Source organism: Podarcis vaucheri, assembly GCF_965113315.1.
Source record: "Podarcis vaucheri genome assembly, chromosome: 7".
Classification (NCBI taxonomy): Eukaryota; Metazoa; Chordata; class Lepidosauria; order Squamata; family Lacertidae; genus Podarcis; species Podarcis vaucheri.
In genome coordinates this window covers 22,338,604-22,360,041 of record NC_138765.1, presented here as the reverse complement: position 1 = coordinate 22,360,041, position 21,438 = coordinate 22,338,604, and the positions used below count along the sequence as shown (strand labels likewise).

General features: G+C 48.4%; 1 protein-coding gene across 2 annotated transcripts in view; it reads left to right on the top strand.

The window, feature by feature from the left end:
* KMT2B (lysine methyltransferase 2B) overlaps nucleotides 1-21,438 on the top strand; it is a 64,247-nt gene that overhangs the window by 3,259 nt on the left and 39,550 nt on the right. The window contains exons 2-6 of one of the 2 annotated variants that reach the window (XM_082231446.1): nucleotides 9,217-9,289; nucleotides 11,089-13,343; nucleotides 17,303-17,416; nucleotides 17,700-17,862; nucleotides 19,521-19,773. In XM_082231446.1, the coding sequence (XP_082087572.1) occupies nucleotides 9,217-9,289; nucleotides 11,089-13,343; nucleotides 17,303-17,416; nucleotides 17,700-17,862; nucleotides 19,521-19,773 (2,858 nt within the window). Of the gene's footprint in view, nucleotides 1-9,213; nucleotides 9,290-11,088; nucleotides 13,344-17,302; nucleotides 17,417-17,699; nucleotides 17,863-19,520; nucleotides 19,774-21,438 lie in introns of both variants that reach the window. The other variant, XM_082231447.1, reaches the window with a different exon arrangement.

Below are 21,438 nucleotides of genomic sequence, written 5' to 3'. Positions count from 1 at the left end.
GGGTATTTTTAGATGGCAGATTTTGGTCCCCTAGTAAATTAAAAAAGTATGCAGGTGCCTAGCAGTTAGCTTTCCAGAAGATGCAAAAGGGACCAGTTTTGAAAGCACCCTAAACTAAGAGGTTTGAGAACTATTTGGCACAAATTGGGCTTCTTAGGGTGAGATGGCCTATTTTCTAGAAAGACTTGAAATGTTTGTAGGAGAAAGGAAGAGGGCTACTGAAGGTAAGAAAGCTTCTGTTGACCTGCCCTTAGCACTAGAAACTTAGCTGAAAGCACACAAGGACAACTAGTGACCAGAGATGCATGTTTTGACACCTTGATAGATTTTGACTGGGTGGGCAGAATATACTGGAAGGCCATCACCTTGGCAGGGAGTGACTTCAGCCTTTGGAAGAGGGCTTGGTGAAATCACTTGGGTAATCAGCTTTCCTTGCGATTAAATCCATCTCTTGCTAGTGGCTGTTGCTGTCTTCGGTCAACATGGGGAACCTGCAGCACTCCAGATGTTGCTGCATTTGCACTTCGGTCAACCACAGCCAGCATGCCCAGTGGCTAGGTTAGGATGGGAGTTGTAGCACAGCAATCTGTGGAGGGCCACAGGTTCCCACCCCTGACATAGGCACTGGAAACTGATATGTGGTTCTCAGCACTTGTTGGGCTACACAGTTTGGGTTCATCCATAGAAAAAGCACTGATGGCATTTTAAGGTTTCCTTGGTAAGAGGTTTCTGTCAACCACAGATTGTCTTGTAAAGCATGCAGCCACAAAGGGAGTGTTGAATGTATCCTAGAGTACAGTTCCAGTCTACATGTCTTGGTGTGTGCACTCGGTTCATTTAGGGCAGGGGTGGGGAACCTTAGACTCAGGAGTCAAATGTGACCCTCCAAGCCCCTCTGTCTCTTGAGACTGTCCCCAGGGTGCACACCCCCACTGACTCTGCCTGGCATCCTCCTTGAGTGTGGTGTTTTTTGTTTTTTTGCAAATTTGGAATGTGTCCCTGAACACAAGACCCTTGCTTGCCTGGGTGGAGAATAGAGAGGAAAGTGTGAGAGGGAAAGAAACAAGCATACTGTACTGTACAAAGGGGGAAATGTGTATTCATTGTTCTGCCCCCTAGGCAGGTTGTCTAGAAGAGAATGTAGGCCTCTGGCTAAAAGAAATGGTTCCCCAGCTCAGATTTAGAGCAACAGGCACCTTGTGTAAATGCAGTGTGCCATAGAATGCGCCCCAGAATCCTATGCAATGTGCAGGGGATCCTGAGCAGACAAATTACTGTAAAAAGAAACGTTGGAAGCTTATGGCAATAAGAATTGGTCACAATATTTAGTGTACAGTGGAACCTCGGTTTTCAAACTTAATCCGTTCTAGAAGACCGTTCGGTTTCCGAAAAGTTTGGAAACTAAGGATCAATGGGCTGGCTGCAAAGTCAATGGAAAGAAATGAAAAACGTATCTTGGAAGCCATTCGGCTTCCAAAAATCATTCAAAAACGGAAGCATTCACTTCCGGGTTGTCGGTGTTCGGGTTCCGAATTGTTTGGCTTCCGAAGCATTCAACAACCGAGGTTCCACTGTACAGGGGGCTTGCATGCTTCCTGATGACAAAGGAGATGTGAACTGGGAATAACAGCTGAGGTCGCTTTTAAAACACCCTCTAATTTACAGGCAGTGCAGAGAAGAGCAGATCCCTCCATCGTGTCTACAGCTGGGCATAAAATCACCGGCTTCTCCTGCAAGTTTAGGTAATCCCTACCATATGAGTACTAAGAATTCCACCTTCACCCAAGGGGGGAAAAACCCAACCAAATACTAACCATAAAAGAACTGGTGGTGTGTGTACCCACATATTTCTCCCTTGTTGAGTATGGAAGCACATGAAGTGCAGTTATTTTCTGTTTCTTTGGCTGGTTAAATAGCTAATATCTCAGCTCTTTCAAGGAGAAACACCACCAGTGGTAACTGAGCCTACATTTCTTTATGCAGGTTGCCCCTTTGCCATGAGTGAAATGCAGTCATCTTTGTATCTCTGGTTCATGCAACAGCTATTGCACAGCCCCTGGCCAGATCCTGTTGTGTTTTGCGTTTCCACAAGATGGCTGTACACGTGTGGAAAGTTCTTACTCGCCACAGACGACGTGGCTGCAGGTGTTTTTCAAACCTGTTCCATCGGGTTGCCCTTGGAACAGAGTTTGGGTCACAGCCGTGCATGTGTCTACTGCAGTCTTCCCCAACATGGTGTCTTTCCTTCCAAATATTTTGGAATGAAAAATTCCGTCACCCCTGAGTGTGGGCCAAACTGGCTGGAGTTGACAGGAGCTGTAGTCCACAGTGTCAGTAGGGCACCGGGCTGTGGAAAGCTGATGTGCAGATAACAGCTACTCTGGTGCTTTTCAGTAGTGGCTCCCCATTTGTGGAATGCTCTCCCCAGGGAGACATCACTAGATATCTTTAGGTAACAACATTCCATTTTAACCAGGCTTTTGGTTTTTAACTTATCTATGACCACTTGGAGTGGAAGGGATGTTTTTAATGTATCTCCCCCCCCCCTTTGGTTTTGATCAAAATAAAAAAATTCCTTCCAGTAGCACCTTAAAGACCAACTAGGTTAGTTCTTGGTATGAGCTTTCGTGTGCATGCACACTTCTTCAGATATTTTCTTCAGATATACTGTGTATCTGAAGAAGTGTGCATGCACACGAAAGCTCATACCAAGAACTAACCTAGTTGGTCTTTAAGGTGCTACTGGAAGGAATTTTTTTATTTTGGTTTTGATGTATGTATTGAGGGAAGGGGTTGTTAGTCACTTTGAGCTGTTGTGGAATAATAATAATAGTGTTCCAGTAAGCTGTTAATGATGTTTGGTATACCAGTCCATAATGTGACCAGTGTCAGAAATGGCCATGTGAGGTTGAATGGCATTCTTCCTCGCAGCCAGGTAAGAGCTAGCTCCAGTTACTGCTACTTTGATAACCATCGTAACAGACACATGGGAACGGTCAGGAAACACTTTCCCTACTTGCTATTGTGTTGAAATAAAATATTCTTTAAAAAACACACACACCTCGGAAGCCCTTCAGTAACCTTTACCAAAAGTGTAATACTGGCACACCTAGACAGGGCCCTTGTTTGCCTCTGTTTCATCAATTCCCGTTTCCTCCACTTTCTGTGTCTGTAATGGACAATTACCCACAACAGGTCAGGGAGGGCATGGGTGGATTAAGACACTTTAGAGCAGGGGTAGGCAACCTAAGGCCCATGTGCCACAAGCGAGCTGCCCACGAACTGAGCCGCCCACTCAGTGAGTCCCCCCGCGCTGTGCTAAACCGGCGCGGTGCAGGGATTCACTTCCGCAGTGCCAGAAATCGCGTCTGCGCATACACAGACACTGGAAATCGCATCTGTGCAGGCACTGGAAAGCACTTCTGTACAGACGCCGGAAATCGCATCTGCACAGATGCAGACGCCAGAAATCGCGGCTGCACATGCAGTCCAGCCCACGAAGGGCTCTCCACTGGAGTGAACAGGCCCAGGCAAGGTAAACCTTGCTGACCCCTGCTCTAGGGATCAGTAGTTGGCTTGATACATATTTGTTGAATTTTTTTTTCTTCAGAATCACAAATCAGTGATAGAGAGGGGGAAATACACCCTAGGATTGCTCCTCAAAATATAAGGATGGTTGGTTCATCGTCTTGCTGTTCTTGAGTCTGGGTTCAAGCGTTCAGCAGGAGGCGTTATGCAGTGTTTCTCAGCTTGAGCATGCATATGAGCGATAGCCTATATGGAAGCATCTTTGCATAATCTCCCTATTGTTCCATCAGGGAAGGAGTTTTGACAGGCTGCCTGCCCTTGGAGTGCCAGTTGCATGCGTGCAAGAAGATTTCGACACTGCATTTCAGTGTGCAATATCCCTGTGCCTTCCGTGACAGCAGAGCCTTTGTGAACCCAGTCCTGCGTGTCCTCTGTGATCTGTGAACAATGTGACCTTCACACCATGAACTTTGGAGTTAGCTGTTTCCCCCCAGTAAAGCTGTCCACCCGTTCAAATAAATGTTGGCTGATTAATTGGATGAGTTTTGGTTGGTTAATGGATTAAGATCCATCAAAGGGTACATGTCTGATGGGAATGCATCAGGTGTTCCAAAATGCATTTTTCTTTCTCCCACTAGGAAGAATCTCATGGCACCTTGAAGGCTGGAAAATTTATTATGGCATATGCTTTTGTGGACTAGTGTCCTCTTCACCAGATGCCTGAAATATCATTGGGATTGTGTGTGTTTTAAGGTCCCAGCCACACCATACATTTAAAGCACATTTATGCCACTTTTAACAATGCTAGGAATCATAGGAACTGTCGTTGGCCCCCCAGCTTACTAGTGCCAGGAGCTTTGCATTATTGCCAACCTTGTCTTGTAATGGTCACTCACTTAGGTTTTTTCATAATTTCTCTGTTATTTATGCATTTTGTTTCCTTCCGGCTTCACTGCTCCCTACCACTGCTCTCAAAAAATGTACATACGTCTCTACCAATTATTAAAAAAATGCTTCATACATCTGACAAAGTGGATTCTAGTCCATGAAGGCTTATGTCTACCTTAGATTAGTCTAAGGTACTATAGCGCTCTTTGCTGTGTTTGCTGCCCTTCTGGAACTGCCCTATTGTGATGGTCATCTGCAATTTTTATGAACACTTGTGTTAAAGTAGTATTAAAACAATTCACTCGCTTAATCAGGGGCACCTTTTAAAGGCGATTGTTCAGTTCCATTTCCAAAGTTTTAATCAAACGTTGCCTCCCTAGTGTTTTATATTGATAAATGACACATGTGGGGGGATGCCTATTAGGATGTGTGGGGTTTCTTGTCTGGAAGGAGGGCTTGCCAACCTGCCAGTGGGTGCTTGGCCACCCAGGTCTGGAGGTGCTCTTATTGCGAGAATAGGGAACCTTGGGGCCGATGTGCCCCCTACAGCCTTCTCTGTGTGACCTTCAAGAGTCTCACTAGGCCACACCTTTCAGTCCTCCCTCATTCCTTCCTAAAGTACCTGATGGCGGATCTTGCCTGCCTGGGTGGAGGTAGCTATAGGTGTATAGACACCACTCACTTTCATGTGTCTGGAACGTAGCCTACTGTCACATCCATTAACATGCCTATTTGGGTTGCTGCTCCCACCCACCCCAAGCATTCAGCCCCAGAAGATTGTCCATTAGGAAATGACTCCCTTACCTTCCCGTAGGATTTAATGGCAACCACTTGCTTACATAGGAGAAAGCCAAAAGGTGCCCTTGGAGACATCTTTGTGGAGGGGCCTTGGTCTGATCCCTGCCCCTGCTCCCCTGCCTTCCATCGCTGAGGCTTTCTTCTACTAGAGGATTACCAGGACCCAAACCTTGGTATTTTCTAACTATATAGTGAGAGGGAGAAAACACAGTTCTTGAGAGAGGAAAGGCACCTCCCTCTTTCTTTCTCCCCCACCCCCAAATTCTCCAGGATACTTGCTGTAAGCTGTCAGGCCTTTGGCAGTTCAGTTGTCTTCCCTCTCCATCCTCAGTTTGTTATCAACGGACGCATGAACATTTCGCATACCAAGCTTCTCTCAGCCCTGGACTTCCTGGATAGACTTGCACAAGCTCTAGTCCGTCATAGTTATGTGTAGGGTATACTGGTGTTGACGCTGGAGTGGGGCAGGTCTAAAAGCAGAAGAAGTCACCTGCAAGTGCCTATTTGCATGCAGAGACTCTGTATGATTGGGAAGCCTAGTTGCATGGAACCCTTCTCTATGAGTTGGTGTCTGCACAACACAGCATGTTGTTGCAGAAGGACAACTCAGCCGGGGGTGAGGGGAGACCTGTGTGCATGAGTAACACCTGAAGAGGGCGCTTCTGGCTGAATTCTGGTTCCTTAGACCAGGGCTTGGAAGCTTACACCCAGGGGCCAAATGTGGCCCTCGAGCTTGCGCTCTGAACTCTCCCCGGACCACAATCCTCACTGGCCATGCTGTGCCCCCCAAGTGCTTTTGCCTGGCTAGAATGTTGTTGCTGTGACCACTTTGCCTCTGGTTCTGCCCACCAATTATATTTCTTCCTTAAATGGTGGCCCTCAGGCTGAAAAAGTCTCCCCATCTCTGCTTTAGGGGTGTGGGTGTAGGGGTAGAGTAGTGTTTCCCAAACCTAGGTCTCAAACTGTTTTTGAACTACAGTTCCCATGATCCCTGGCCACTGGTCCTACTAACTAGAGATGATGGGAGTTGTGGTCCAAAAAACAGCTGGAGAAACACTGATGTAGAGGCTCAACTGCCATAATGATCCTCTTAAGCTCACAGGTTCATGTTAGGTGGTTTGGGTTCTTTTCTTTTCCTTCCCCTAAAATGTCGTTTTGATCACAAACTTGCATCTTCTTTTATCTATGATTTCCCCCAAGTATGTGGACGCTGATGCCTTCTTTGTTGGTAGCCCTGTTTCTTTCCTAAACTGATAGACTCTCAGCCACCTGATTTTACTATGAGATTGAGAGAGCAATGATGCTACCTGAAAGCCCACCAGGTTTGGGGCGGAGGAGAGGGTTGCAAGATCCAGTTCTTCTCCTGCCAACCCTGTTTGCTACCTCCAGTTCCCAGAAGTTGAAACCACCACTTGCTCCTACTGTTGCAGTTTGCACAAAAAACAAGGCATGCACTTATAGACTAAAGCGAAACAAAGTGTTTGGTCCATCCCCCCATTGCTGCAGTAGCAGTGCCAACACTGAAGTATGTACGGATGTGGAACTGGGAGCACCTTTTCTACCTCATCACAACCCTGTTTCTAATTTTCTGCTGATGGACGTTAAAATATATTGTTTTCCCTCTTCCTGCCGCCCAGAAGTGAGACCAGTCTGAGCTGTATGGATGAAGGGAAAGTTTTGCCCCCACTGTAATTCATTTCCCACGTATAGCTGTTTCCCCACAGGAATGTACAGCTGCCATTCATTTCCATGACATAAAGTATAGGGGTGAACTGGTACTACACCTGCCCTGCTGACCTCTCAATTAAGAAGCAAGTTTGCATCTAACTGCATAGTCCTATCCTAGTTTCTGTTTCTTGGCCAAATCACACCAGGTGCTATCACTGACATTTGTAAGTTGCTCTGGGGCCCTCTTTTTGACTGAAGGATGGGGTAAAATAACAGTTGCCCCACCTGCCCTGCTGCCTTAGCTGAACACAGGTTTGGTCTCACCTGTCGGCTCAAACATACCGAGAATTTCCCAATGGAACCCAGAGTTCTGTCTCACACCATTCATTGCATTGAACAGAGAGCAACAGTTAGAAAATGAAGAACTCACAAGAATTATAAGGAACTTTCATTTCCTGGCTGGTTGCTCTCTACTGCAGTAGTAGACCACATGTTCTGTGGTGCATTTTGAGATGATCCTGCTGACCTCTCTTGGTGCAAAAGTGCCGAAAACTCTTTCTGGAACAATGAGCAAATTCTGAATAGTAGGCCTTCCTTTGACAGTCTATTACAGCTATACTATATGCACACAGTGGAGAGAAAGGAGGAAGCATTGGCTAGGTAGGTGTTACTAGGTTTGCACATATGCCATACCCAAATCAGCACTGAATAGCAGCATCTAGCCTAGGGTTGAGGAACCTTTGACTCTCCAGAGATTGCTGGTTCAACAGAGCCCATCATCTCCGACCATCCGCCAGGTGGGCTGGTGCTGATGGGAGTTGGAGTCCAGCAACGTCTAGAGGACCACAGGTTCCACAGCTCTGATATAGACTAAAGCATGTGCTGTGCTTATCCACAGCTTACAGCAGCTGTCTACTACCAGTAATGCTTCCCCTTTGCAGCACAGTTCCAAGAACAGCTGCATGGGGATGCAGAAGGACTTGAATTCGAATTTAGAAGCTGTTGAAGCAACCACCCACTAAGAGAATGTGAGAATCCACAAAAAATAGGTAAAGAGGAATAATGACTCTTATGCTTCCCTGTTGATCTTCTTCAGGAGTTGCTCCACCCATAATCTGTTGTACATTTTGCATACCTTCTGTCACCCAGCGGCCATTACCTCCAGCCTTGCATGCAGTGCCTGAGAGTTCCCTAAATTTCTTTGGGACCTTCAGAATCAGACCCCCAACATGGATAAATTTCTGGCTATGTCTGGGGTTTTTGTGTTTGCTGAGACCCAGACTCTCACCTTTCAGAAGAGAGGGACAGCAGGCCCAGGAACTTTCTCTGCACATCCAAAGATGAGTCCAGTATGTGCTCAGATGTGGGTCTGAGGTTACTTTGTATAGATGTGGGGAAACTGGTACATAGCACTTGGGTTTCCATGTAAAGTTACCCATGTGTTGGGCCAATTCTCTTATATACAGTGTGTCAGTTGTGCATGGATCAGTCATCTGAGACCCTTCTTTGTGTGGAGGGTGCTGGAGGGTGTCAGCATGAGAACAGGCCTTTTTTGAGGTAGCTCCCTCTTTGTGGAGTTCTCTCTCCAGGGAGGCTCCCCTGGCACCTTTGTAAGATAACTTTAGGCGCTAGGCAAAAACATCCCTCTCCCCAGGCCTTTGGCTAATTAAACCATCTATGGCCTTTTACAATGGGAGTATTGTTTTTGCTTGTTACTGTGGTGTGTATTTTTGTGTCTTCATATTGTAAACTGCTCAGGGATTCTTGGATGAAGGGCGGTATAGAATTTTCAAAAATAATAATAAATAATAAATAATGACTGACTTGCCCTGTCTGTAGTAATCACAGCAGCCACATACGGAAAAAGCTTTGATTGCTGCTCCTCTGAGAAGTGCAAACTGGCCATTTTGCACAAAATTCCCAGTAGATGTACACAGGATTTGGTGTCTTTATGTCCATACATTTGAATAAGCTCTGTGATACAAATCTGAATGATGCCAAGGCGTATTTTTGAACACGTGTCTTCCTGCTCTGCCATTAACACTTTGTACACAGCCCTGCCCAGGTGTTTTGTCTATTGTACGCTACCCTGGAATCTGATTGAATAAAGTGTGACTTAGAAATGTAAATAAATCCTCCCCCTTTATTTTCAAAGAATCGTGTGGGCAGTGGTGGTGATGGGGAGGCACCCCAGAGTTGTGCAGCAGTGTTGGAAGAAAGGGGTTTAACCTTGGCTACATGGGTGATCTGCTGTAAGGAAAGGGCCGGGTGGTTTCTTCCTTGAACGTGACCCTCACTTGTGACTCCAGTTCCTTCTCTCTTGCCTGGCAGAAGGAGTTCCTGGGCTTCCATTCAGAGGATGACGGCTCTCAGAGCTCGCTGCGTGCTGCTCTACGTTTTAAAAGAGGTAAGGGTGCCATTGCGGGTGCCTCTTGGTGGTTTTCTGGCTAATCTGACAGTGGTCTGGAACATCTGCACACACATTTAAGTCCCAGCAATAGCAACATGGAAAAACAACACATAAAAAACCGATTAAGTAATTCTGTTGAACAGAAACAATCATAGTCAGACTAAACTAATAATAATAATAATAATAGTAATAAAGCACAGCATTCTGTCAGAGGGCCAGACTACATGTTACATGTTAATAGCATGTTTAGATAATGTGTGACTCTCTTAGAAAAAAAAGCAGGCACAGGGAGTCTAGATGTGTTTTTTGTTACAAGAAAGCTGTCCGAAGCAAGCAATTCATTATATTAATTTAGTTGCCCTGCTTGTGTGTCTTGATCTTCAGCTCATGGAACACTGAGATCAACTTTATGTAGTGAAAATAGACAGCTACATCTACCAATGCCATAGTACAAGTGAGAAAATGAAACAGTTACAGTATAAAAGCAGCTTCCAAAATTTGAACTAAAACAACAGCAAAGGTAGCCTTTGGCTAATTAAGCCAACTATGGTCTTTTAAACTGGGTGGGTAATTTTTTTTTTGCTACTATGTTATGCATTTTTGTGTTTTGATGACGTACACAGCCACCCTGTGATCCTTGGATGAAGGGTGGCATAGAAATTTAATATGCAATGAGAAGCCCGGCTCTTTTACCATCTTTTTGTCATGCTGTTTGCCTTAGCTCAGTTGCATGCTACCAGATACGGAATTTCACCTTTGTTCCTAGCAAATTGTGTCTTCTTGCTTTCTATTGTTACAAGGGCTGCCAACCGATGGAAGAACGTTTAACTGGTTCATCAGCTGACTTACAAAGAGCTGATTGAGATTTTTTAAAAATGTGTATTATCCCAGCTTCCCTATAGGTGCATTCTGGGGAATACTGAAGAGAATCTGAGAGAACTGTTAGCTTCATTTATTTAACAAAATGTATTGACCACTTGATTTTAAAAGAAAGAACTCTAAGCAATTTATATAAAATAGCATTTCCTTATTACCATATTTTTCGCTCTATAACACGCACCCGACCATAACACGCACATAGTTTTTAGAGGAGGAAAATCCGTAGGCATGCCACCCGTAGGCATACCCTCCATAACACACACAGACATTTCCCCTTACTTTCTAGGAGGAAAAAAGTGAGTGTTATGGTGCAAAAAATATGGTAATTGTTTATGTATATTGATCAATTCAACAAACTTTAAAAGCAAGTCAAAATGTGGATAAAATCAGCAGCTTAAGGACAAGTAGACATAAAAAATAAAAATAAAAATTATGTATCTGGGTAGGCTTGCCTAAACAAAAGGGAGTTTTTAGTAGGCGCCATAAACAAGACAGTGACTGTCATATCAACAGTTAGGGAGCTCTGGAGCATAGGTGCTGAAAAGCCTTGACTCCTCAAAAGTGGGGAATACATGTTACTAATCATTGGCCGAAGAAAATGCCTTCTTCAGTGTCCTGCTATGTTTTCCTGCTAGTAAGGAATTATGGGTGCTGCCTGTCTCGGGGCACATGCTGTCAGTGGTGCCACACGTGCTCACCTGGAAGCAGTTGTTTGCTTACTGTAAGTGACCACTCCAAGTGTTTAACTGTTTCGACAAAACTGTCTGCAAGTTGAAGTGTTGAGAATCCTTCTGCTCTCTGGAGGGGCGCTTCCCAGCATGTTATATCCAGGGCCTGGTGCTGTACACACTGCTGCCCTTGTAGGTTGGAAACTCCAGAGGCATTTTGACAGCCAAGGTTTCCTTCTCTCCTTACAGGCGCAGGGCTGCCAGTACGTGGTCGGAAAAAAAGGGGGCTTGCTGAGGACCCCCTTTCCAAGCGGCTGTCGAAGCAGAGAGCTGTGGAATCCCAGAGGGAGCGGATGGTGAAGGCTTTGGCTGAGCTGCTTCAGAGCAACAAGGGGTCTCCAGCAAGGACAAATCGGCTGTCGGCTTCCAGCCCCCAAGCTGGCGGCATGCTTCCTGAGCAGCCTGAAGCAGACCCAGAGCCTGGCGACCCCACTAAACCCTCCGTCTCCCCTGCCCTCCCGTCACAAATGGAGAAGGACCTCAACTCTGTTGTGTCGCCCAGGCCGCGAGGCCGGCCACGGGGCTCTTTCACAAAGAGGCTCGTTGCGAGACCCAAGCCTCCTTGTCAAAGCACCAAAGCTCCAGATTCCACCCTGGAACCCAGCAGCAGCAGCAGCCCTCGGTCACCCTCGCCGTGCCAAGCGGCCAGCCCCTCCCCTCCGCCCCAGGAGCCCCCGAAGAAGCCGCCACTCATCCTGAAGTTCTTCTCAAAGGCCAAGCGGCACAAGTCTGGCCAGCTGGTGGTGACCCACGTCCGGCTAAAAACTCCTGGGCACAGGCGGGGCCGCAAGAGGAAGTGGAGCGTTGTACCGAGGAAGGGAATCTCCCCACTTCCTTCCCGGTCTGTATCGGAGTCAGAGGCACCTTTGTCAGAGTCAGACGGGTCTGCCCCAGAGCCGGAACAGAAAGAGGAGTCTTCTACTCCAGAATCTCAGGCAGAAGTCCTTTTCCCAGAGCCAGAGCCCCAGCCAGAACTTGCTGCCCCAGAGCCAGAGCCAGAGCCACAACTGGAGGTGATTGCCCAAGAATCTGAGCAACTGTCAGAGGCTCCTGTCCTGGAGCTGGAGGCTTCTGAGCCAGAACCAGAAGCTCCAGCACCAGGAGGTGGCGTTCCTGCTTCACGCAGTGAGATAGCTGGCCAACAAGAGCACCAGCAGCCCTGCCCGCAGAGTGACGGGTCAGGAGTTGTTTCCGAGGAGGGGACTTCCAGCATTGCCCTTTCCACGCGGGCGCAGTGTTTGAAAAGGGGTCGCGGGCGTCCTCCCCTGACCGCTACGCAGCGGGCCCAGCGTTTGGCTTCTCAGCACCTGCCGGCCAAAGCCAGGGAGGAGGCTCTAGCAGCTGCCCAGCAGCCTGGCGGGCCTGGCTTCGAAGAGGCGCCAGGTCACAAGGCCAACTTCCTGAAGAATATCCGCCAGTTCATCATGCCCGTGGTGAGCGCCCGCTCGTCGCGCCTCATCCGGACCCCCCGCCGCTTTATGGACGAGGTTCCGCAGAAGGCAGCCAAGCCCGTGGAAAGCGCTGCAGCGGATGGGCCTTGTGCAGACAAGCAGGAGACTCCCATGCTGCCGTTGCTGGAGACTCCCCTTCAGCTGACTCCCCCAGCCCCTAGCTCCCCTGATAAAGATACCTCTCGGGCCCTGTCGCCCCCGCCTTCCCCCAGTGTGCCCCTCCTAACTTCCTCCATTCCCGCCCTACCTGAGAAGCGCCGTTCCATCCTTCGGGAGCCCACCTTCAGGTGGACCTCGCTGAGCCCCCCGTCGCCCCCCAAGGATACGGGCAAGGCGCTCTTCCATCTTCCTTGTGAAGATTCGTCTCCTTTGCTCAGCACTCCAGCGCCAACCCCATCTCCCCCGGCCAAGCGGACCCCGCTGCTGCGAGCCCCCCAGTTCACACCCAGCGAGGCACACCTGAAGATCTACGAATCTCTGACGGTGTCTCCTGAGGAATCTGATCTAGTGCCTGCGTCCCCCGAACTCAGGAGGGATCTCCCCGCACTCCAGCAAGAGGGTCTCCTGCTCCCTTACGAGCCAGTGGTGACCCGCAGTGGCAAGAAGCTGTTGGGAAGGACGAACCACCTTGCCCTGCCCCTCTTCCCAGAGGTTTCTAGGCCTCTTGGGGCTCAGGGCAAAGAGCTGATCACTATGGAGGATGTCAATTCTCCTGGCGTAGTTCACAAGGTGGCCATCCGGAGGATTCTGCCTCCGTCGGCCCAAGTGGAAGAGGAGGAGGAGGAGGATGAGGAGGAGGAGGTGGCAGCTGAGAGTTCAGAGAGTGAGGGAGAGCCAGCTAGCCTGCGCTCGGAGGCACTGAAGCCCCCTCCAGAGGAGCCCAAGCCCCTTATTACCCAGCTGTCAAGCATGGATAAGGTATACAGCTTGCTCACTCGTGCCAAGGTGCAGCTGTACAAGATCGATCAGCAGAAGCACTTCAAAATGACGCCGGTAAGAGAAGCCTCGGGTGGGAGTGGCAAGGCTTTGGCGCAATAGGCAAGGCTGTGCATTTATAGAAGGAAAGGCCGGTGGTCTTTGGGGCCTCGATTAATGATTTTGCTTCATCTGTTTTGTTTTTAAGGTCCATGCCCCCCCCCCACTGTGGTACTGTGTACTGTTCATCAAGAGACGTTGTGGGTAAAGTTAACGTTAACCCTGTATAAGGGTCCACATCGGTCATTTTTTCCATTAAAACAGAGATGGGGTACTTAGAATCATAGAATTGGAAGGGACCCTGAGGATCCTCAAGTCCAACCCCCTGAATTGCAGGAATATACAGCTGTCCCTTACTGGGATTGAGCCTTCAACCTAAGCATTATCAGCACCATGCTCTAACCAACTGCGTTATTGAATTCCCATCAGCTGCATGCAGCATGGCCAGTGGTCACAACATTGGAAGGACCACAGGTTCTCCATCCCTGCATTAAAAGAAGTTGTGATATTTGGGCCAGCCAAATAAGGCTGTGACCTAAGAATCTTTCTGGATGAGACCAAAGGGTCGTCCAGTCCAACAACCTGTTCTCACAATGGCCAAGCGGGACCTGGGAGCAACACCAGGTCCCACTTACGCTTTCCAGGAACAGGTAGGTTCAGAGACGAATACAGCCTCTGATCCTGGAGACAGGGCACAACCATTGTAGTTGCTAGCCATTGGTAGATCTGTCCTCCACCAAGTTGTCATCCAAACTGGTGGGCCATGACCAGTGTTAGAAACTGAGATATGACAGCTAGGAGCTACGTGGCACCTTAAACCTAGGTTATGGGCACAACAACGGAATGTCTAGGTGCACTTTTTATAACAGGAATACAAAGCTGAAAATGAATGAACTGCAGCTAAAATGTTATGTTCATTTTTCACATGGCCTAGTCCTTCCCCTGCCCACCCCCCCTAATATTCTTAAGAGGGTCTCTTAAGAGTAGCTGGAAGTGGGGAGGCAGAAAAAGGTCTTCCTTTCCTTCCACTCTGCAGCTTTAATCTGAAATCTTAGGCACAGTACTGCACCCAGAGCTCAGAAACTGCTTGCACTGATGAAATTCCCTGTCGCAAAATGCGCCTAGAACAATGGGTGTTTCGAGCACTGGCTATGACTACATGTTGGGGCAGGAGATTCCATAGTTTAACTATGCTCTGTGTGAAGAAGCATGTCCTTTTTTCCTATCTGGATTCTTCCAACGTTCTGCATCCTTGAATGACGCTGGATTCCAGTATTATGAGGGAAGGAGAAAAACTTGCCTTTTCTAAACTAAAAGTCCCAAATATTGTAACCTTTCCTCATAGGTATAGTTGATACATCGCCCAGCACTGGTTTGAGGGCCAGAGTGTGATGGTGCCTTCACCTGGGGGTGTATTGTGGGTGAAACTGCCATCGCTCCTGAGTTACACTGCCACCAGCACCTGGAAGGAGAAACAAGCTGCATTGGCCAGGGGCCCACAAGACCCTGGGGTGAAACTGCTGGCATTCCTGCTGAGGCGGCTTCACCCCAGTGCATCGTGGGGCCCCCACCCAATGCAACTTGTTCCTCCCTCTGCTTTTCAACATCGTGATGTATCACGATATCATGGTGTTTGATTGGTGATAAATTGCAACATTGAAAAGCCCCAAGCCCCGGGATCATTTTGATTTAACTTTTCCGTGCCCTATGATATCCTTTTTGAGGTGTGGTAACTGGAACCGTACGCAGTAATCGTGAGTGCAGGCACACTATATAGATTTGTATGACGGCATTAATACATTGGCAGTTTTATTTTCAATCCCTTTCCCTATCATGGAATTTGCCTTTTCCACACTGCTGCTTGTTGGGACTGCAATTGCATCGAGCTATTCCCCATGGCTCCAGTAACCCTTTCCCTGTTACTCACTGCTGGTTCAGAACCCCTTAACCATATATGTGATTTTTTATTTTTTTTACCCAAGTGTGTGCCACTTTGCCCTTGTTTCATCAAATCGCATTTGCCATCTTAATGCCCATTCGCCTAGCTTGGGTGCATCCTTTGGGAGCTCCTCGCAGTCCCTCACCATGCTGTACACTAGGGTGTCATCAGAGAACTTGGCCACCTCATTGCTCATCCCTAAATGCAGGTGATTTATAAACAAGCAAAAATACTGATCCTTGGGGGAATCCGCTTCTTACATTCCTCTGTCGCGAGAACTTCCCTTTTATTTCTACTCTCTGCTCTGCCACCAAGCTTTGGCCCTTCCCCCAGACAAAAAAAGACGTGCACAGCAGTTCTAAGAAAGACCAACACATGGCATGGCCACATCCAGGGCAATGTGCTAAAGTAATCAAAAGTCCTTTGCAAGGAAAATGGTGACCTGTTTAGATTATGCAGATTAAGCATAATCTGTTTTGCATAACTTCACGTTCGCTTGTCAGGGCTGGAAGCCAGGCAGGGTACTGAAGTCCAGCCCCTGGCCACGGCAAAATCTACATCTCTTTCCCACCATCAATTGATCGTTTTATGTGCATGTCGCTTTCCCAAAGTTAAAACAGTGCTCGAGGCGGCTTGCAACATGAAAACATTTCATAATTACAAATATAACAGAAGTCATAAACAATTAATGGAACATCAAAAAGTACACATTGAACAATTTCCATGTAAATCATAAGATCTAAAATAAAGAACTGAAAAATTAATATCGATAACGGCAGCAAACCTCCCTTCCCCACGAAACCTGCTAAATAATACTCCAGCCAAAGAGTCTGTTCAACAGCCTCAGCTTTTGTAACTGGAGTCAGTCAAGGCCCCGGCTTCCCAGAGCAGGTGGAAAAAGGCCTGTAAGGTAGGGAGCATGTCTTTCAAACTCGCAGCTGAAATGGTCTCCACAAAACACATACACCTGAGATCTGATCAGTTGACCACACACCTTCAAGCCTGTGATTGTAATCTTAGGAATGTAACACTAGCTTTTAAAAGTCTGAAAGTGGAGAGTTTCTGGATGCTGAATTCTGCATTGTAGATTATGTTCTGTGCTTGACTCTTACGTGGGAATACCTTTTCTACTTCAATCTGTGTCTAAAGAGTCTGGAGTTGTGTTTAAATAAGCTAAACCTTATATTCTTTGAACAACCAGAATTTCTAGGTAAGTGAAATTCTCCATTTTGCATTCAGAAAGCACTCTTTGATTTTATTACATTAGCATAAAGAGCAATTGTGCATAAATGCATGTGCTTCCATTTTGAAAGCTTTGTTTCTGGTTGTATAATTAATGTTTGGGGTCCCCCCCATAGCTTTTGATTTTTGTGTGTGTGTTGGGGAAGAAAAGCCAAGAACCCTGAAATAGACCAGTAATGCATTGCAGGGGGTTGGACTAGATGACCCTCAGGGGAAGAAGGAGGGAGAGAGAGAGGCTGAGGCTGAAGGTGGTGATTGAGATACAATAGCTATACTGAGAGTAGAAGTCACACAGCTCCCACTGAAGCGCCTCTTGTTTTCACGAGTCCCACGCAAATGGCCTTCACTTTTAGGGAGCCAAGACTCTGGGTTTCCAGTGTCATCTTTGTTTTGCTTTTTAAAGAGAGTCTGAATTTTTAGTACCAGCCATTGGACTGTTCAGAGGGTGTGTCCAGTGCTTTGCAGTGCAGTTGTGTCTCCATAAGTTAGCCAACATGGTGCCCTCCGGAAGTTGTGGACTATGTCTCCCAGCATCCCTGACCATTGACCATGCTGGCTGGGGCTGATGGGAGTTGGAGTCTCAGCAATATCTGGACAGCACCATACATATAGGCATGTTCTCTGTTTGTGCAACTGGCATTACAGATCAGTTTCTACAAACACATTTGCAGGCTGAGAGCTGCCATTATGATGGGGAGCGGCCAGTGTTGCTTGGGACATTTGGTATACGCAAAAAGAGTCTCAAATGCTAACTAACCCACTAACTACCTTTCATCTGTGTGTCTCTTCTCTATAGGGGTGTCAAACAGTCAATACTGAGCTCTTTGAGACTCCAAAGGTTCCCGTTAAGCAGGAGGTGACTACTGAACTCAAAGTGGCAGAAGAGGACAGGAAAGAGGACAGGAAGCAGGTAACTATTTGCATGTATATACAGTGGTGTAGCTGAACTCCGGTTAGTGACAATGATTCTGGTTTCCAGAGCAATGGCTCCTATGTAGACACAGGCATCCTCTGTGCAGATTGCCTTTCTTGGCCTGGCCTGCCAGTGGCTTTTAGCAGTGCAGTCCTTCTCTGTACTCCTGGCAAGCGCCGGGTGGTACAGGTTCACTGAGAACTGGGGGGTGGTTTTTCAGGGCCGGCCCTGCTGTTTACCATTCATGCCCATGGCCAATCCTAATTCTCTTCCCTTGCAGGGCCAAGAGTCCCCTGTGCAGGGCCCTCGGATCAAGCACGTGTGTCGGCATGCCTCAGTGGCCCTGGGGCAGTCTCGTGCCATGGTGCCAGAGGATGTGCCACGCCTCAGTGCCCTGCCGCTGCGGGAGAGGGAGGAGATCGCTGCATCGCCCACAGTAGAGGGTGAGTGGTTGTGTGGGGATGCCAGCTTGAAGCTTTCTTTCCTTTACGCTCTGTGGCCTCTTTTTAAAGGGTGAGCATGATAACGTGAGAAGTGCTGAGCTGCAAGATCACAGGGCTAATAATGGGCGCACTAATATGTGGCATCTCCTTCTGTAGCTATGTGGCAAAGATGTTTATTGATCCTCGGCGGGATAATCAGGGGAGCGATAAGGAAGACTGGAAAACCAGTGTTAGCTCTGCACAGATCCTGGAATGCACTGCCATCATGCCATATTCAGGGGACACCGGTTTTGGCTAGGACTGATGGTAGAGCTGGGCAATATATCACTATATCATCCAAAACCGGTTTGAATTCCGTATCGTTCTATCGCTTTCATAATTTTTCACCTGGCAATACATGGCAAATCATGATGTGTGTTAGGGTTGGGCAATATAGCATACAAAACCAGTTCGAAGTCCGTATTGTAATTTTTGACCTGGCAATATATCACAACTTATTATGTATATGTGTCTGTGCTATGCAAACATCACTATGTGGGGGGAAAAAACAACGGGAAGCCAGCCATTGCTTCTACATAGCCCCATCCTTATTTCAGACATTGTGGTATATCAGTATATCACGTTGCTTAGCTGGTGATATACCGCAATGTTGAAAACCAGATACAGTTGTAGCTTGGATCCCGAACTTGGAAAATTTTGGCTCCCAAATGCCACAAACCCGGAAGTGAGTGTTCTGGTTTGCGAACATTCTTTGGAAGCCGAACGTCTGGTGTGGCTTCCGCGGCTTCCAATTGGGTGTATGAAGCTCCTGCAGCCAATTGGAAGCCGTGCCTTGGTTGTTGAACATTTTTGGAAGTTGAACAGACTTCCGGAATGGATTCCATTCGACAACCAAGGTACGACTGTATTGCCCAGGCCCAGTTGATGGAGGTGAGGGGCAGGGCCTCCTCCGACAGAAGCCCCATGGGTGGGGACTTCCGTGTGAACAGTTCCTCATTGCTCAAATTCGAACTTTCTTCAGGCCTCAGAGGTTGGTGCAAAGGCTCCTGGGATTGCTGGGTGCTGTTTCCGTGCCTTTTTTGCCCCTTCTGGGCTCTTCTAGGCCTGTTTTGTCATTTTAAAATTCACTTCCGCGCATTTGTGCAGTTAGGCATCAATCAGAGGCATGTAAACAAGGAGTTGCCTGTACTTTCTTTGGGAGGAGCAATTCCATACTTAAGCCTTTAGTGTCAAAGTGAAAATGCAGGAGCCTTTACATGGGCTGAGTTCCCTTCTTGCCAATAGCACACAGTCTTACCTAATTAAAAGTCCAACTCTTTGGAAAGCTGTTCGCCAGTGGAACGGTCTCCTTTGGGAGATCGTGGACTCTCCTTCCTTGGAGGTTTCTAAGCAGAGGTTGGATGCCCACCTGTCATGGATGCTTTAGCTGAGTTGGGGTTGGACTAGATGACCCCAGAGGTCCCTGTCAACTCGACAATCCTATGATTCTCTGACCTAATAAGTGAATGAGATCCTTTTGTGGCCTGGTCCTTTTTACATTGTCTGCACCGAGCTTTTCTTGCGCCCATAGAAATATTTGGGTGACATACAGAGAAGTTCTCTGGGGCCTCGAGATGGAGCTGCATTTCGGTCATCTTTTTGAACTTTCCGTTCCGCAGAGACCTCCTCAGCCTCAGAGAGCGAAAGCAGCCACCAGAAGCAAGTGAAGGCAGATACGGCCGTCAAGGCTGCGCCACCCCCTGTGCGTCGCCACGTCTCCCACCATCACCACCACCACCACGGCAAGAAGAACAGAATGGCGCGCTGTGGGAAGTGCAAAGGCTGCCTGAAGCTGCAGGACTGTGGGGAGTGCATCAACTGCCTAGACAAGCCGAAGTTTGGCGGGCCAAACACCAAGAAGCAGTGCTGCGTGTGAGTATGTCCTGGGGGGTTCCCAGTTCGTTGCTGACTTTTGCCCTCCGGCTTCTCTCTTCTGTGCTGCTTGGGAACTGGGAGCTATGGCCGAAGAGTTCTCTGCTCAGCCAAGAAAATACCGTATTTTTTGCACCATAGGACGCACTTTTTCCCTCCTAAAAAGCAAGGGAAAATGTGTGTGCGTCCTATGGAACGAATGCAGGGAGGGAGGCAGGCGGGAAAAGCCCCCAAGAGCCGCACACAAGCTCCGTGCGCTCTTGCGGGCTTTTCCACAGGAGGGAGAAGGGACTGACTGGCGGCATCAGTCCCTTCTCCCACCTCCCAGAAAAGCCAGGAGAAGCCGCGATATCTTTAAAGGGATTGCGCGGCTTCAGCGGGCTTTTGCGAAAGGTGAGGGAATCCCCCCACCTCCCAGGAAAGCCAGGAGAAGCCGTGCAGCCCTTTTAAAGGGCGCGCAGCTTCTGCCGGTTTTGCGGGAGGTGGGGGAATCCCCCCACCTCCCAGGAAAGCCAGGAGAAGCCGTGCAGCCCTTTTAAAGTGCGCGCGGCTTCTGCCGGTTTTGCGGGAGGTGGGGGAATCCCCCCACCTCCCAGGAAAGCCAGGAGAAGCCGTACAGCCCTTTTAAAGTGCGCGCGGCTTCTGCCGGTTTTGCGGGAGGTGGGGGAATCCCCCCACCTCCCAGGAAAGCCAGGAGAAGCCGTGCAGCCCTTTTAAAGTGCGCGCGGCTTCTGCCGGTTTTGCGGGAGGTGGGGGAATCCCCCCACCTCCCAGAAAAGCCAGGAGAAGCCGTGATCTCTTTAAAGGGGTTGCACGGCTTCTGCGAGCTTTTGCGAGAGGTGAGGGAATCCCCCCACCTCCCAGGAAAGCCAGGAAAGCCCTGCGCAACCCCTCCGTCAAGGAGAGGCTGCACAGGGCTAAAGGGGAAGCCAAAACAGCAAGCGGAATCCATCCCGCTCGCTGCCTTGGCTTGATCCATAGCTGCGCGCAACCCCTCCGCCGAGGGGAGGCTGCACGGAGCTATGGCTTCTTTAGCCCTGCGCAGCGTCTCCCGGGAAGGAGAGGCTGCGTGGGGCTAAAGGGGAAGCCAAAACAGTGAGTGGCATCCATCCCGCTAGCTGCCTTGGCGTGTTCCATAGCTGCACGCAACCCCTCCAGCAGGGAGAGGTTGTGTGCAGCCTGTACGCTGCTCTTTGGGGCTGCGGGGGGGGGGGAGATTTTTTTCCTTGAATTCCCCCCCTAAAAACTGGGTGCGCCCTATGGTCCGGTGCGCCCTATGGTGCGAAAAATACGGTAGGTTATGTCCAGTGGTTTTGTGGCTGAGGTTAGGTCGATCCTGGAGTTGCGCAGCTCCCATTCAGAGCTCAGTTTTGGCTGCAGAATCTTGCCTGCTAAATGCCTTGGCAGCCACTACCTGCAAAACAAGTTCCCGGACCTTAAGGCGGGGAAGATAGGCCTGTAAGTGTGTAGACGTTTGCCCCATTTCGACAATGGAGATTTGCATACTACAACAGCTTGTCTCTTGTTGGATTGGGGAGCACAGGTGCATATTTGCCCAACCACGTGCCAATTCCAGTGAAGTCTGGAAGTGGTTGGGTGGTTTGTTTATTTAGCATACTTATGTCCCACTTTATAGGAGTTGTAAAAGCAGCTTACGCAGGATTC